Genomic DNA, 16,049 nt, shown 5'->3' with positions numbered 1-16,049 from the left:
GTAACCCTAATATTTAGCTTATACTAACATCACTACATGATGAAATTACTGAAATAGCATAGACCAAAATACCATTATAGCACAAACCAAAAATTAAATCTTCCTTTCGGGGTGCTGACTGCACAAGTTGACCAGTGTTCATTGGTCCACCGGGGTGATGAATCACTGCCACAATACAAGGCACCTCCACGACAGAAAATGATGTGATTTAGCATAAGATGAGTTTGTTTAGTTAGGACATGTTGGTTTTATTCGATTTAGACTATTTTTGGCATTTTGCTATATTTGATTGGACCTAGCCATGGCCCACCACTTACTACTCCAAACCCACTTAATGTCATATGGACCACATAAACCATAACTAAAGCCACCCACTTAAAACCTCTCATATGATACAACTTTTGGTACATTCTAGCATCCTAGTTATGTGTGAATATTTACAATTCAAAAGCAACAGTGTGTTTGAATATCATTGTTGCACTTATCTGACTTTCTCTTTAAGAGCCTCAAGTAATAAGATAGAACCTTCTACATGTAACAAAATTTTACCAATAGTATACACTTGTCCTACTTAGGTTCTTAGTTTCAAAAGTTGTAGGATTAGTCAACGTATGACCTTTCCTATGTCAGGTAGTTGACCGAGCCTCAAACTATAAGATAGAATACCAAAATTTTACCAGTAGTATACACTTGTCCTACTTAGGTTCTTAGTTTCAAAAGTTGTAGGATTAGTCAACTTATGACTTGTCCTATGTCAGATAGTCAACCAGTTTTCCAAAATGGCTCAATTTATATCATTTTCTTGGACAGCTGATGGGTCAATTGTTGCTGAATTATCTTTCGGGGAGATTGTACACTTCATGGGGCACCCTCTACTATAGGTTTCGATTGAAATGTTGTCGAAGTGCTTACCGTAACCCAAACATTTAACTAAAATCGAAGTGAATTAGTAGTATACTATATCAATATGTGTTACATAGTTATATTTATATGAAATACGTGTGAAATGTGGTGTATATATTATGCGTAAATATTTATATGAATTATATGCGAAATGTGGTACATACTGAATTATCAAACATGTGTGAAATAGATTTTTTTTTTTTTTTTTTTTACTTATGTGACGGGTTTTTAGTGTATATTTGTGCTTATTCTAGCAGTTCATGAAAATTCATCTTAAATATTCATCACTTGCTATGTTTTCATATGTTTCCGTAATTGTACATGATTTTCATCGAAGTTTTCATCTAAAACTGTAGAAAACTAAAGACCTCTGATCTCTCAAAATAGAATCAAACACGATGTGTAGCCAACGGCAAGATGAGATACAAGAAGCACAATACACACGAAGCAAGAACATAAAATTTACAGGGTCCGACAGTGTGCCTACGTCCATGGAAGAAGTCACTATTTCAGTTAGGGTAACAAAACTTCTCGTTCTTTCCCCTTTGCCGCTAAATTCACAAAATACCTTACTTTCTGTAACCCTAATATTTGGCTTATACCAACATCACTACATGATGAAATCATTGAAATAGCATAGACCAAAATACTATTATAGCACAAGCCGAAAATTAGATTTTCTTGGTTTTATTCGATTTAGACTATTTTTGGCATTTTGCTATATTTGATTGGACCTAGCCATGGCCCACCACTTACTACTCCAAACCCACTTAATGTCATATGGACCACATAAACCATAAAGTAAAGCCCAAGACCCACTTAAAACCTCTTATATGATAAAATCCTATGCCCCCCCTCACACACACACCACCCCATGGCCCCGGCAACATCCACCCACACACAAATGGGTTAGCAAGAGGGCGCTTATGCCCCGATGGGTGTTCATAGGCCTAATGCGTTTTTCATTCCGTTATGGTCCAATTCTGAACGGTAATAAATACCGGTTAGAGCACTTGTGTCTTGCGCTTTTTGTGAATGCGGTTAATATGAATCTCGTAACATTTTCTGATTTTTTTTTAAATAACATTTTCTAATTTATTTAATAGTCGACAATTAAAAGGAGACATTTTCTCAAGACAACGAAGGCACGAGGCCCAAACATGGGTTGTCCTGCACATTGGGCATCCATTACCTAGATTTGAGTTCTTGCATTCTTGTCTGGGGATTTAACATCTCTCCAACATTTGTAGGGATGTCCTGCACATTTATTACTCCTAGCAATTCTTGAAGTTTCATCTTAAATGCCCATCATTTGAATATGCTTCCATACGTTTCTGCACGTTTCCGTAAATTTACAGGGTCTTTTTTTACCAAAATTTCCATCTGAAACTTATCGACCACGGCCGGAAAGCATACTGAAATTGAAACCTGAATCCTTGTACCAAGTTTGCAACTATGAAAGATAAAAGAACGGATATTTTTATTACAAGATAACTAAAGATTATGAATCTAATGGAAAAAGAACCAATATTTTTATTACAAGATAACTAAAGATTATGCATCTAGTGGAAAACGACAGTGGAGTTCATGTGAGCGAGCCGATGATTCCAATTGGACAAAGGATTTTGAAGATTCGAGGGGCTGGAGATGAAAAGCTCATAGATTTTGTAGATATTTGGAGAAAAGATGAAAAAGGTACTTTAAAACAAGATTGAAGAAGAAAAAGATTAGATTTTATTTTATGTTGGGCAGGGAATAGAATGGGGAGAAAGAGCCACTACAAAGATGAGAGAGGTGGAGGGGACAAGAAATACCTTGACTGTGATGTAGGCCCTTGGAATATGATAGGTTATAAAGATAATGAAATTGTATAAGAGAGAAATTGTGGAGTCAAAACTCAGTTCCTTCCATTTAGTAATAATAAAATGCATGTTGCAAGGGTTAGTGATGCAGATATTAGGATTTATTTCCACATTATTTAGTTTCTAGTATTTTTATTTCCATGTTATTAGTTTCTAGGATTTTATTTTCCATGTTATTTTTAGGAATTCTTATTTTAGTAGGTTTCTATCTTTTAGGTTGTTTGCCTATTTATAGGCCTCTTTACAGATTATTTTGTGAACTTTTGATGATTATTGATATTGAATAAAGATTATTCTCCCGCTAATTCTGGTTTTCTTCTTCTCTCTTATGATTTCTTCTCTTCTCTCCCTAAATTCGTCTATTCTTCAGGTTATTTCGTCTCTTCTTCTCATTTTCTTCTAATTCTATCCCCTTTCCTCAATTTTTCTTCACGGTGCTGCATCAATTTGGTATCAGAGCGAAAGATCTAAGCCCCAGAAGATTGAAGCTCAACTTCCAATCGAGCCGTGAATTGATTGATCATCAAAACTCCAAGTTCAGCCTCGCTAGTTTCACGCAAGAAGTAATCAGTTAAACCTACAAACCAGCCCCAAACCCATTAATTCTAGCCTCTTATTAGACACCTTCTCCATCCCATAAACCCGTACCGAAGCTCCAACCAGTCCCTGTTTTCAGCCCCAATCACCACTCTAATTCACAACCCTCAACTTTTAGCCAAACAATACCTATCCTTGTCCATTCGAACCAGTCCAAGACCCTCTTTACCATCACCCATCTTTCACCCAAACACTAGCTGAGACCCCCTTCAAACCCCAGCCAATCAACCCATTGGAATCCTGTTGAAATCTTTCTTCAAAACACCCAGTTGACTCACCGTTCAACTCAGTCATCTTCAACCTCTAGACAAGGCCTCTTTAAACTGACCCAAACCAGTTTTCATCAGCCCTCTTGGTTATAATTTTCCATACCCAGAAATTCACCCCAATCAGTTCATTACACCCAGTCCTTTCTTCTTCCTTTCATATCACAGAAAGAATCACCAACCGTCCTCCAAACTGATTTCTACCAAGCCTATTCTCTGGAAATTTTCAACCTTCTTTCTACCAAACCCCTTGCAGTACAACAAACTCACCATACCCAGTCCTCCATATTCTTACTATTCTCAGATTTGTTGGCTTGCACGATAAACAACTGCACACTTTTTTTAGGTAAGTGATAAGCTTCAGAAAAAAAGAAAGGAAGGGGAAAGCAAGTCACGTGTACACTTGCTTAGAGGTTAGTACAAAAAAAAAATAGAAAGGTGAGAAAGTTACTTTCTAAACAGAAGAGAGTTACTTTATGTGGCAGGCCTTGGTTATTAACCAAGGGTAAAAGTCAGAAAGTAAAAGCACAAGGTAAAAGAGAATATCTAGTCTTGTCATGTAATAAAAGTTAGCCCAAGCTGTCATATCAAAGGAGGTAGCTTGCATAATAAGGTAACTTGCACCGTACCTTACATTCAAGAAAGACTAGTCCGAGTTACTTTTGCTAAAAGTAATTTTCTTTTACTAGAAGGCTTATTACACACCCTCACCATTATTTTTACTTTTTGCATTAAGTGGGTCACTTAACCACTTGAATAAACATCCCCCATTTTTCCTAGGGCGCCCCCCCCTTCGTGCTACATAGCAAGCCAGATTCTGTCATCGTGAATCTTTTTTTAAGAAAAAAAAAGGGATACTTGTCCACCCCTTTATGTCACCCCTGGGCACCCCCTTCCATTAGTAAAGACCAATTAACCCCCATTTTTTACCCATAGGCACCGCCCCCCCCGCCCCCCCCCTCCCCCTCCCCCCCCTCCCCCCCCCTCCCCCTCCCCCCCCCCCCCCAAAAAAAAAAAAAGAGCAAAAGAAAAAGAAAATTCTTCTCTCATCTTTTTATACTTTTCTACTTTTCTACTTTTTCTGTCTCTACGCCATTGCATTTTCTCTCTTCTCAGCCTAGCCTTTTTCGCTCAAAATTGGCCCTCGACCTCAACACGAAAGTTGTTCGTGACAACTTTTAGAGCGCATCCAGCCTATTTTCAGCAGCGAACAGTAGTTTTCAGCACAATTTCAGGAGCCATCTCAACCGTTGATCGCGCCCCTTTTCTGATCATCAGCTTTCACTCATCTGATTTGAGATCCGAGACAGGCGTTGTATTCATTTCGACATGACAAACAAATCAGACGGTCGATTTCAGTTTTCGACGCCGATCCCAATGGCTCCGCCCTATGTTCCATATTTTGACTTGTACAACGATCAATATTTTCAAGACTGCACTCCCTATAGTTATTATGAGACTGTATGTCTAAGGTGGATTAATGCTTTGGATGCATATCATGAGTACTACGGCTATGATCACCGAGCTACCATCGACCGAGCCAGAGAAACTGTACGACGACAAGCCGAGAGGTTATGGATAAATTGAACCACGGACCGTCATCGTAGTTCTCTATTTTGTCGATGGGAGGATGTTCGTGATGAGTTTATGGGTATTTATGCAATAATGGCATATCGGTATGAAAAACAATTGATGCGTGAAGCAGTTGCCCGACGAGAAGAAACTGTTTGTCGTGAACAAGAAGCAGCAGCCCGTCGTGCACGCGAAGCTAAAATTGAAGCTAAGAATTTAGAGCGTCGCATGTGTGAGTCAGATTTGCAGAGCCTCTCCACTACTTCATCTGTCTTACCCGTTGCTGATATTCTTACGGGTTCAGATGCTAGTATTGATGAGATCATTGATGTTGAGCCTTTGATTCCATCAGATTCAGACTCTGATATGAACGATCCAGAGTTAGAGACTCAGTTGATTGTTGATCTCTACTTCGTTGTGCATGATGCTTCTAAGATTTCTGCCGCACCGATTGCCGATCATCTAGAGAGAGCTTTACTCTTCTGAGGCAGATATTGTGGCAAATCCACGTGAGGCAAATCCATTGCCTGAGTCCGAGCCGAGTGACCTGATTGTTGAGCCATTACTTGAGATGGATGTTCGAGAGCATATTGTTGAGGATTGTACTATTTTTGAGCCGGTTGAGCAGATTGTCGAGATTTGTGTTGACATAGAGGCGCTTGTTACGCAGATTGATCAGGGGGATTACCCGTCTGATATCACTATGCCGGATACGATTCTAGCAGATGACTTTGTTGTTGATTCCATTGCACCCGATATGATACCAGTAGATGATGACCTTATTGAAGCTAGTTATGGATTGGTACTGCCCATTGCTGTTATGCTGATCCCACCGATCCAGGAGGAGTACGTTGCCATTTTCCCCACTACACTACTTGTCAGGAGAGGTTTGCGCATTTCTGGTTCTACATGGGCGATTTCTTCCCTCTCACTCCGTCGGCATTTCAAACACTTCTCACAGTTGTTACGAGCATTACACATCAGGAGTGTCGCCGAAAAATTTCGACTCATGCTGCTTGAGTGGGTCGTCTCCGTATTTGATCCAGGCGGATTAGAACTCGAGGGCGAGTTCTTTTCAAGCGGGGGAGAATGATGCAGATATTAGGATTTATTTCCGCATTATTTAGTTTCTAGTATTTTTATTTCCATGTTATTAGTTTCTAGGATTTTATTTTCCATGTTATTTTTATGAATTCTTATTTTAGTAGGTTTCAATATTTTAGGTTGTTTGTTTGCCTATTTATAAGCCTCTTTACAGATTATTTTGTGAACTTTTGATGATTATTGATATTGAATAAAGATTATTCTCCCTCTAATTCTGGTTTTCTTCTTCTCTCTTCTGATTTCTTCTCTTCTCTCCCTAAATTCGTCTATCCTTCTGGTTATTTTCTTCTCTTCTTCAGGTTATTTTCGTCTCTTCTTCCCCTATTCTTCTATTTCTATCCCCTTTCGTCTATTTCTCTCCCCTTACCTCAATTTTTCTTCATGGTGCTGCATCAGTTAGGATGATCCAATGGAGCTGATTTTTTGTGGACACCCTATCTATGATAGAGCCCATCAAATGAATGCTTTGGATCCCCCTAAAAATGTGGGCCCACCCTGTTCTGCACTCGAGCACAGGAACAATAAGCCTATATATATATATATATATATATATATATATATATAAAGTATTCTTGCTTTGTCAGCTAGTCACATCCAGTTTTTCTCCCAATTTATATTATTAGAATGATTGCTTCTTTGGAATGGTAAGTTATTAAAATGATTGTAGTAAGATTTGCATTTATAATTTGGATTTACGTCTTCGTATGTTTTCTATTTCTAAAATCCAGATAGAATCGCGCAATAATATGTTGGAGATGCAGTCTGTAAATAATAAAACTCTCATTGAGGAGCTCGATAAGCTTCTTGAGCGTTTGCGTGTGCCTTCTGAGGTATGTGGCTTTTAAATGATTTACATTTGTTGTCTTCTTGTTGGGTATTTATTTAGCTTATAGCTGCAACACAATTAGATGGGATTGCACTTCATGACGCAACTATTGAATATCCACATTTTTTGCCTTTTGTTTCTCACCACATTCTATCGGTCACAGTTTGCAGCATCTCTAACCGGAGGTTCATTTGATGAGGCACGCATGCTTCAAAATGTTGAAGCATGTGAATGGCTAACTGGTGCTTTACGCGCTCTTGAAGTTCCGAATCTGGACCCTTGCTATGCAAATGTTCGAGCTGTACGTCTCTCTCTCTCTCTTTCAGGCAGACACCTGGCACATGCACATTCACACACCTCTTTCTCTACACACACATACACACATATAATGATATGTTTATGCTAAAGTCAGTCAGTTAATATATGTATACATATCTGGTAAAAAATGTTATCTTGATAAATTATGTATACATATCTGGTAAAAACTGTTATCTTGATAAACTATTAAAATCTAGACAAACGGGGATTCCATCTAGCCGTTTTAGGGCATAACAAGAGGTACACTGGAAATTTGATTTGTAATTGTATCTTTAGATGTTAAACACTAGCATCTTATTCCATATGGTTAGTGCTTCTGCTCTAGTCCATATTGACTTATAGTTAATACATCACCATGTATTTTGAATTGCTGAACCTTGAATCTAGCTGTTAGTAGCATTTATGCTGTCTTATCGATGCTTAGTGGAGAAGATAGTAAATCTTGATGGACCTAAAAAAAGATAATTTGATGTTGCACATGCTTTTTTTTGTAACGTATTAGGAAATTAGTATATATACAGGTTTTAAATACTGAATAGAAGATCACATTCTTAAGTGTATACATACTATATATACTGGTTGTAAATAGAAAATCCCATGCCTTTTTTTCCACCATCTTCGAATTTTCTTATTCAATTAGGTCATTAAATTTCCCTGTTTCTTGATCTTCGTGCAAAATTTTTCCCAATAACAGTGATTCTGTGATGGGCCAGCAATAGAAAATGCACCATCATAAAATCTCATTCATTTGTTGTTTTATGTTCCTAGAATCTTTGGAAATCAACATGTTAAAAGTAAAGCTTTAAGTTCCAATCACATAGCCTACATGCAGAAAATGTACCGTCAGGTGCCGCCTAATAAGTATCCTTTAGCAAGGAAGTTAACAATCTGCCTTTTTACTATTTCTCCAAATGTAATAGATATATGATCGAACATAAAGTTTATTATATAAGGACCCCAATTGAGTTTGGTAAAGCTATAGTGTGATAGCATATCAAGAAGCATGTGGACCATTCAAAAAAAAAAAAAAAAAACATGTGCAACATCCTTGAATTAGGACAAGATTAAACTATGAATTACTGTCTTTCATAAGAGTATCCACCATTGATGTCTACTCTTTTTTTTTGTTTTTTTTGAATGGTAATCATCATACTTCCATTTTTTTTTTAATGATGATAGCTTTAATAATAAGCATGGAGACCGAGAAGGACAATACAGTGAAGGGAAAACAATGGAAGAAAAAGAAGGAAAGTCATAATACAAAAAAGGAACAACAACAAACTCAAAGAGTCAAAGGGGCAAGGAATCAAATATTTCAAGCAATTCCTTAATGACCCCATTCCTGCCCAATCTATTTGCAATGTTATTTCCAGATCTCCTAACATGACAGAATCCAATCGAGGAGGAAGCCGTCCAATCCTGAATCTCGTCAAAGAAATGGTCTAATCTCCACGAACGTTGGTCTCACCTCTTAGCCACCGAATAACATTCGGATAGTCTCCTTCTACCAAGATATTATTCAGGGCATTTTTATCCAAGAGCTTAATGCCTTGGTGTACAACATGCACCTCCACCTCACTTGCATCAGCAACGCCCATAGGGCTCGCAAACGCCCAAAGAACCTCCCCTGACTCATTTCTTAGCACTCCCTCAACACCGGCCGGGCCTAGATTTCCCAAACTCAACCCATCAAAATTAAGCTTTAAAAATCCCATGGGAGAGGGGGCTCCCAAGCTTGTATAGGCTTCTGACACTGTTCAACGCTAAGACAAATCTCCTTCCATCCGTTCCATAGATCGTAAGCAGATACAAATCTGAAACAAGGAGTGCCCTTTACCCAAGATATTATCAGCATTATCGCCTTGAATAAATAAGATGATTTCTTAGCTTGGTTTTTGAAAAATCTAGCATTTCTTTTTTTCCATAGAACACATATAGTTGCTAAGAAAGAAACTTTCCAAAAAAATTTACCTTTCTTTTCCAAGGAACCGAAGACTAACCCAAAAAGAGATACATGAGCTTAGCAGGAAATACCCAAGCAATTCGAAACCTACTTAGAATCTTGCTCCAAACCTCCCTGGCTATGCGGCAGTGCAGAAGAAGATGGTCCATTGCCCCCCAATACACAACGCTCAATGATCACTATCTCCCTTTTTTTTCAAGAAATCGATGTCTGCTCTTCTATATATATTTCTCTTTTCTTCTCTCTTATGTTACTCCAACATTGCACTACTTTGAATAGGACATACGTTTCTGTTATTAGGAATACTTTAATTTTCTTTCGATTTATTTTAGATCTAAAATTACTTCCTCCCCGCGCATCGCATGGATTGTCCCACTATTAAATCTACTTTTTGACCAAAAAAAAGATAATTTGAACCAACCCTATTTAACCATTGGTAGAAGATTATCGAAGGTATAAAAAGGTATGCAATCTACCGAGAGAAACTGTAAAAACCCAACATGATCTGAATTGCCAAAATCAAGCCTTAAGTGCTCTATAAGTCATTTCTCATTTTGTGGAGGCAAATCAAGGCAAAACTTGAATGAGATCGAGAGTGAAGCAAGGAGGCTACGAGGGTTTAGCGAATGGAGAGTCAGCTAGGTAGACAGTATGCGATAGGCAAGCCATGTATGAGGAGTTAACCAAAAATGTTGTTGATATAGCATGGTACAATGAAAGTATGAAGTGGTAAAACGAGTTGAGTTATGAAAGAGTAGCTGTTGATATATCATGGTACGATGAAAGTATGAAGTGGTAAAAGGAGTTGAGTTATGAAAGAGTAACTACCACTCGAGGAAATGACTGCATGGTGTAGATTTCTTTTTATCTTCTTTTACAAATAAATAGATTGTACTGCATTACTGCCGATATCGGCACTCGCCACTGGTCCTAAAAGAGATGAAATAACTTTTTCTTTTTGGTGGTGGTTGGCGGGGGTGTGGGGAGGGGGGGGGGGGTGTAAATTATCAAAACCCACCTTCCCTTATATATAGAGAAGCTAACTGTATTAATGAACCAAACTAGTGAACCGAAATGATTGAAAGAAGTGGACCAGGTCCATATTATGTACAAACCCGAACTGATGAACCAGGTGACATAAAGAGTATTATGTTCCTTGATTTATAGTAATCAGCAAGTTTTGAGTATTGACAATACTGCTCAAGGAGACTTTAAAACCTCAATTGAAGTCAGAGTTTCTTTATTAATCAGTATAAGTTGCTTAAGAACTGAACAACCATTATACTTTATAGAACACATATTCTAATAGTGGTTTTCTGAGGTACCCTCAATCATCAAAATTTACTCTCTCATTTTCATTTTGAAATCTATGATATCCGGATATGGATACAGATACAGACACGAACATGGGAATGGAGATATGCCTTAGTATATTCCAAAATGTAAGACACTAATACGAATACTGCCTTGAGAGAAGACACAAGATATCTGTAAATAAAATGTCATAAAACTTAACTAAATTTGACTATCAAATTAATAATAAATTTAAAATAGCATTTGTCAGACTCACATATTCAAAGTTATAATTGCAAATATAAGACAAACAGAAAACATCATAGTTAATTCCAATATATAGGCATATGTTTGAAACAAGACAATTATTTAACCAACAAAAGTATCCACAAAGTATCCGGGCATCCGTGTCATATTGGACATGGTACGTTGGGTCTCTAGAAGTATCCGGCCATCATAGTTTACAATAGATATGGACCTCGAATTTGATAATGAAATTCCTACAGGTTATGGAGAAGCGAGCAGAACTTGAAAAGCTAAAAACTACATTTGTTCGAAGAGCATCAGAATTCTTGAGAAACTACTTTGCTAGTTTGGTGGATTTTATGATAAGCGACAAGAGCTACTTTTCTCAGGTATGCTCTTAGCTTCATCTTTTAATTACTCATGACAATTTATTAAAGTTGCAACCAATGAAATTCTAATTGTGGGCCCTTTGCTTGGATGGATGCAGCGAGGACAGTTGAAGAGGCCTGATCATGCTGACCTTAGGTACAAATGCAGGACTTATGCACGTCTTCTCCAGCATTTGAAGGTTGTTCACAAGAAAAATGTGGTTGTCGTTGGAAATTTTGATTTGTTCACAATATTCTGTTTTATCTATTTCTCTATTCTTATTACAAAATTTCAGAGTCTTGACAAGAATTGCTTGGGGCCATTAAGGAAAGCTTATTGCCATTCTCTTAACTTGCTGCTTCGTCGAGAGGTCAGGTCACTATTCTTTTCTATTTAATTGTTTTGATAATCCAATTTCGTCGGAGCAGATATGATGCTGATAAGCAATTAAGCACATTGTTTGCATTTTCAACGCTATTGAGTCATAACTGGGGTTGATGTTAACCTCAAAATCAAGATAGTCTGCATGTAATAAGATTGCTAGAAATGATCAACTGTATTTGTTAGAATATCGCATGGTGAAAGAAGAGGAAGAAAAGTTGAAGAGAGAGAGAGAGAGAGAGAGAGAGAGAGAGAGAGAGAGAGAGAGAGTTGTTCTCTCCCCATGAAAATATTATTTAAATATAAAACACCTTTTTGTGTTACATTGACTAAACTACCCTTAATGAAGGGCGTCCAACATATGGTGTGTCCAACACTCCCCCTTAAGCTGGAATGTAAATATCATACATTCCAAGCTTGTTACAAGCATCCTTTAATCTAGCTGGCCCTAATGGTTTAGTAAACACATCTGCAAGCTGATCTTCTGAACGAGTGAACATAGTGCATATCTTGTCCTTTTGAATTCTGTGACGAATAAAGTGGCAGTCTACCTCAATATGTTTGGTTCGTTAAGACTGGATTAGTGGCTATGTGAATCGCAGACTTGTTATCACAATATAACTGTGCTGGAATAGAAGAAGACAAACCAATCTCTGAAAGAAAAGAACACAACCAAATTAGTTCTCCACTCGTATATGACATAGCCCTGTACTCTGCTTCTGCACTAGATTTGGACACGATGTCTTGTTTCTTACTTCTCCAGGATACCATATTACCTCCAACGAAGGTACAATAACCAGTTGTAGGTCTCCTGTTTGCAGGAGTTCCTGCCCAATCCGCATCAGTATGCCCCTTTATTCTTTCATGATTATTTTTCTTAAAGTAGAGACCTTTTCCTGGGGTACCCTTCAAGTATATGATGATCTGGACTACCACTGCCCAATGAGATGTATGAGGAGCACTCATAAATCGGCTGACCACTCCTACAACATATGAAATGTTAGGGCGTGTAACTGTCAGATAATTCAATTTTTCAACTAACCTCCTGTATCATCCTGGATCATCCAGGAGGTCTCCTTGGTCTGAGAGGAGTTTAACATTAGGGTCCATTGGTGTAGATGCTGGTTTCACCCCCATAGAACCCATCTCCTCTAATATACCTAAAGTATACTTCCTTTGTGACAAAGAAAGTCCATGACGGGACCGTGCTACTTCGATGCCAAGGAAGTATCTGAGGAATCCCAAGTCTTTAGTGGAAAAGTCTCCCTGAAGGAAAGTATTTAATCTTCTTATACCAACCTGGTCATTCTCGGTAATCACAATATCATCTACATATACTAGCAAGAAAATATACCCCTTTGTAGGGTGATGGCTGAAGACAGAGTGATCAACAACAGACTGTCTCATGCCAAATCTCAGTACAGCATCGCTGAACCTCCCAAGCCATGCCCTCAGAGACTGTTTCATCCCATAAATAGCTTTCCTAAGGCGATACACAGAGGAACCCATCTCCCCCTGAGCAACATACCCAGGAGGTTGCTCTATATAAACTTCCTCACTGAGGTCGCCATGAAGAAACACGTTCTTGACATCTAACTGATACAATGGCCAACCACGATTAACAGCAATAGAGATCAAAACTCGGACTGAGGGTATCTTAGCCACTGGCGAGAATGTCTCTTGGTAATCAGCCCTAAATGTCTGTGTGTATCCTTTGGCGACAAGGCGCGTTTTTAGACGCTCAATCTTCGCATCGTGAAGGTGTTTAACAGTAAAGCCCCATCTGCATCCAACTAGCTGAGCCCCAGAGGGGGGAGAAACAAGTTCTCATGTGTTATTAGTGCGGAGTGCTGCCATCTCAGCATCCATCGCAGCCCGCCAACCAGGATGAGCTAAAGCCTCCGACACTGTTTTAGGCGAAGAAACACTAGAGACAAATGAACGAAATGGGGGTGAAAGACGTTCATAAGAAATAAATTATGAGATAGAATGGACAATGGTATGAGATCTAGTGCGAGACGCAATAGGCAAATCAGATACGGGAGAAGGATTACCTGATGCACATGGATCAGACTGACAGCAAGTATCAGCTGGCGGAGGTGGTGGTCTGCCAGCAGGAAGAAAAACCTTTCTCGGTCCTCGAGTATATGCATGAGGCTCAAATGGAACACGGTCCGTACTAATCTCTGGTGCAGTTTGTACAAAAGAGGTACCACGGCAGGCGACGACAACGGGAAAAGCAAGCTGGGCACTTCAACTGCATTCGGCAACAGATCAGAAAAATATGAAGTATCCTCAAAGAAGGTAACATCTGCAGACACAAGGTTTTTCCCCAGTGGAGGACTATAACACCTGTATCCTTTTTTTGTACGAGAGTAACCCAAAAAGATACATTTTTTCTGCTCGTGGATCCAATTTGTCGTGACCAGGGGCAACTTGTGAACAAAACAGGTACAACCAAAGATACGAGCGACTAAGGGAAATGGATCTCCCAACGGATACAAAACAGAAAACGGTGTCCGACCAGACAAGACTGAAGAGGGAAGACGATTCGCTAAAAACCAAGCAGTCAATGTAGCATCTGCCCAATAAATCTTGGGAACACACATCTGAAACAAAAGAGTATGAGTCATATCTAATAAGTAATGAAGCTTTCTCTCAGCAACACCGTTTTGCTGTGACGTATATGCACATGACGATTGATTTGCTATACCTCGTGAATCAAGAAATTGATTAAAGCCATTACAATTGGAAAAATATTCTTTTGCATTAATAGTACGTAAGTAAGAAAGAGAACATTTAAATTGATTTGCAATTTCAAAGTAAAATGATTTAAATGCATTAAACACACGGATCTGTCTTTTAGAGGAAATAACAATGTAGCACGAGAATAATCATCAACAAATATAACTAAATAACGAAAACCAGATAACGAAATAGTGCGAGATGGACCCCATATGTCTGAGTGCACAAACTAAAAAGGACGGCACGGCCAACGACTACCACGCGAAGGGAAGGACACACGATGGTGTTTTCCCAGCTCACAGGACTCACAAGACAACGACTCAACATAAGCAGTAATAAGGGGAGATTTGCGAAGCTTCTCAGCTGGAGGATGACCCAAGCGACAGTGCCACTGATAAGCATCAACAGAAGATCGAAGAGCTGCACCTAAATGTGGCAAATCAAGGTAGTATAACCCAACAACCTCACTGCCCAAGCCAATCCTCGTCCCAGTCTTCAGATCCTTAAACAAACAATAAGAGGAAAAGAAAGAGACAGAACAGTTTAGTGATTGCGTCAATTGACGAACAGATAAAAGATTTATTGGAAATGAAGGAACATATAAAACAAAAGATAAATGAATGTCGTTAGAGATGGACACCATTCCAACCCCAGAGACAGGGGATTTGGTTCCATCTGCTATTGTGACAGTAGGAGGAAGCTGAGAAGTATCTGTCTTAAAGGATGAGAGAAGGTGTGGGTTACCAGTCATGCGATGAGACGCCCCTGAATCAACGAGCCATGACTCAGAGGCAGAACCAGAGAGGCAACAGGACGAGCTACCTGACTGGGTGAATGTGGCAGCGGGCTGCTTTCCTTTATCTCGGATGCGCATAAACTCCTCATAGTCCGCACGGCTAATATCCATGGAGTCAGCGGAAGCTGATGCAGCTGGAGTAGACTGGGTAGGATGGGTGTCATCAGATGTAGCGAGTAGCGACTGAAGCAATAGTAGCACGACGAGGGCGAAGTTCCTGATGTAGATCATAACAAAAATCTATATTGTGGCCCTCCAATTGACAATGGGTACAATATCGCGACGCACGGCCACGGCCCTCCCCTGAATCACGGCCACGACCATGACTAAACCGACCAAAACTACTTCCTCAACCTCCACCAGTGTATGTGGCAAGGGCAGACTCGTCAACTCGAGAAGCAATAGTCAAAGCTTCCCTCATACATGGTACCCTAGTGAATACCTCAGCAAGAGAGGGCATCGAACCCGAACCGAAGATCTGCTGGTGAAGCTGTGAATAATCCGGCCCTATGGAGTCCAAAAAACAAACAACTCGCAGTTCTTCCTGACGCTTAGCAAGAACAACAGGATCAACTGTAAAGGGCCAAAGTAGATCAAATTGCTGGCAGAGAGCAACAAAAGAACCGTAGTGTTCCTTCGCCACGTTCAAGTTTAAACCAATCAGAAAAGAGATCATATACTCGAGTAACATTATCAGCGCCAGAATATAAGGGCGCTGCATAATCCCAAACCGCTTTCGATGTCTCTAGATACATCATTGTAGAAGCTACGGCGGGAACCATACAACTCCAGAGAAACAACATAATCA

The 16,049-nt window shown here is 39.2% G+C and overlaps 1 protein-coding gene across 1 annotated transcript in view; it reads left to right on the top strand.

Moving 5' to 3' along the window:
• Positions 1-16,049, top strand: part of LOC143875513 (exocyst complex component SEC3A-like) — a 41,290-nt gene that overhangs the window by 16,558 nt on the left and 8,683 nt on the right. The window contains exons 9-13 of the mRNA XM_077377081.1: positions 7,033-7,134; positions 7,294-7,431; positions 11,211-11,339; positions 11,438-11,518; positions 11,615-11,689. Coding sequence (XP_077233196.1) covers positions 7,033-7,134; positions 7,294-7,431; positions 11,211-11,339; positions 11,438-11,518; positions 11,615-11,689 — 525 coding nt within the window. The remainder of the gene's footprint in view (positions 1-7,032; positions 7,135-7,293; positions 7,432-11,210; positions 11,340-11,437; positions 11,519-11,614; positions 11,690-16,049) is intronic.

Source organism: Tasmannia lanceolata, unplaced genomic scaffold, assembly GCF_043159265.1.
Source record: "Tasmannia lanceolata isolate RefF3 unplaced genomic scaffold, GAP_Taslan_0.1 ptg000004l, whole genome shotgun sequence".
Taxonomy (NCBI): Eukaryota; Viridiplantae; Streptophyta; class Magnoliopsida; order Canellales; family Winteraceae; genus Tasmannia; species Tasmannia lanceolata.
The sequence above is the reverse complement of the archived record's forward strand: the minus strand, read 5'-3'. Positions and strand labels throughout refer to the sequence as shown.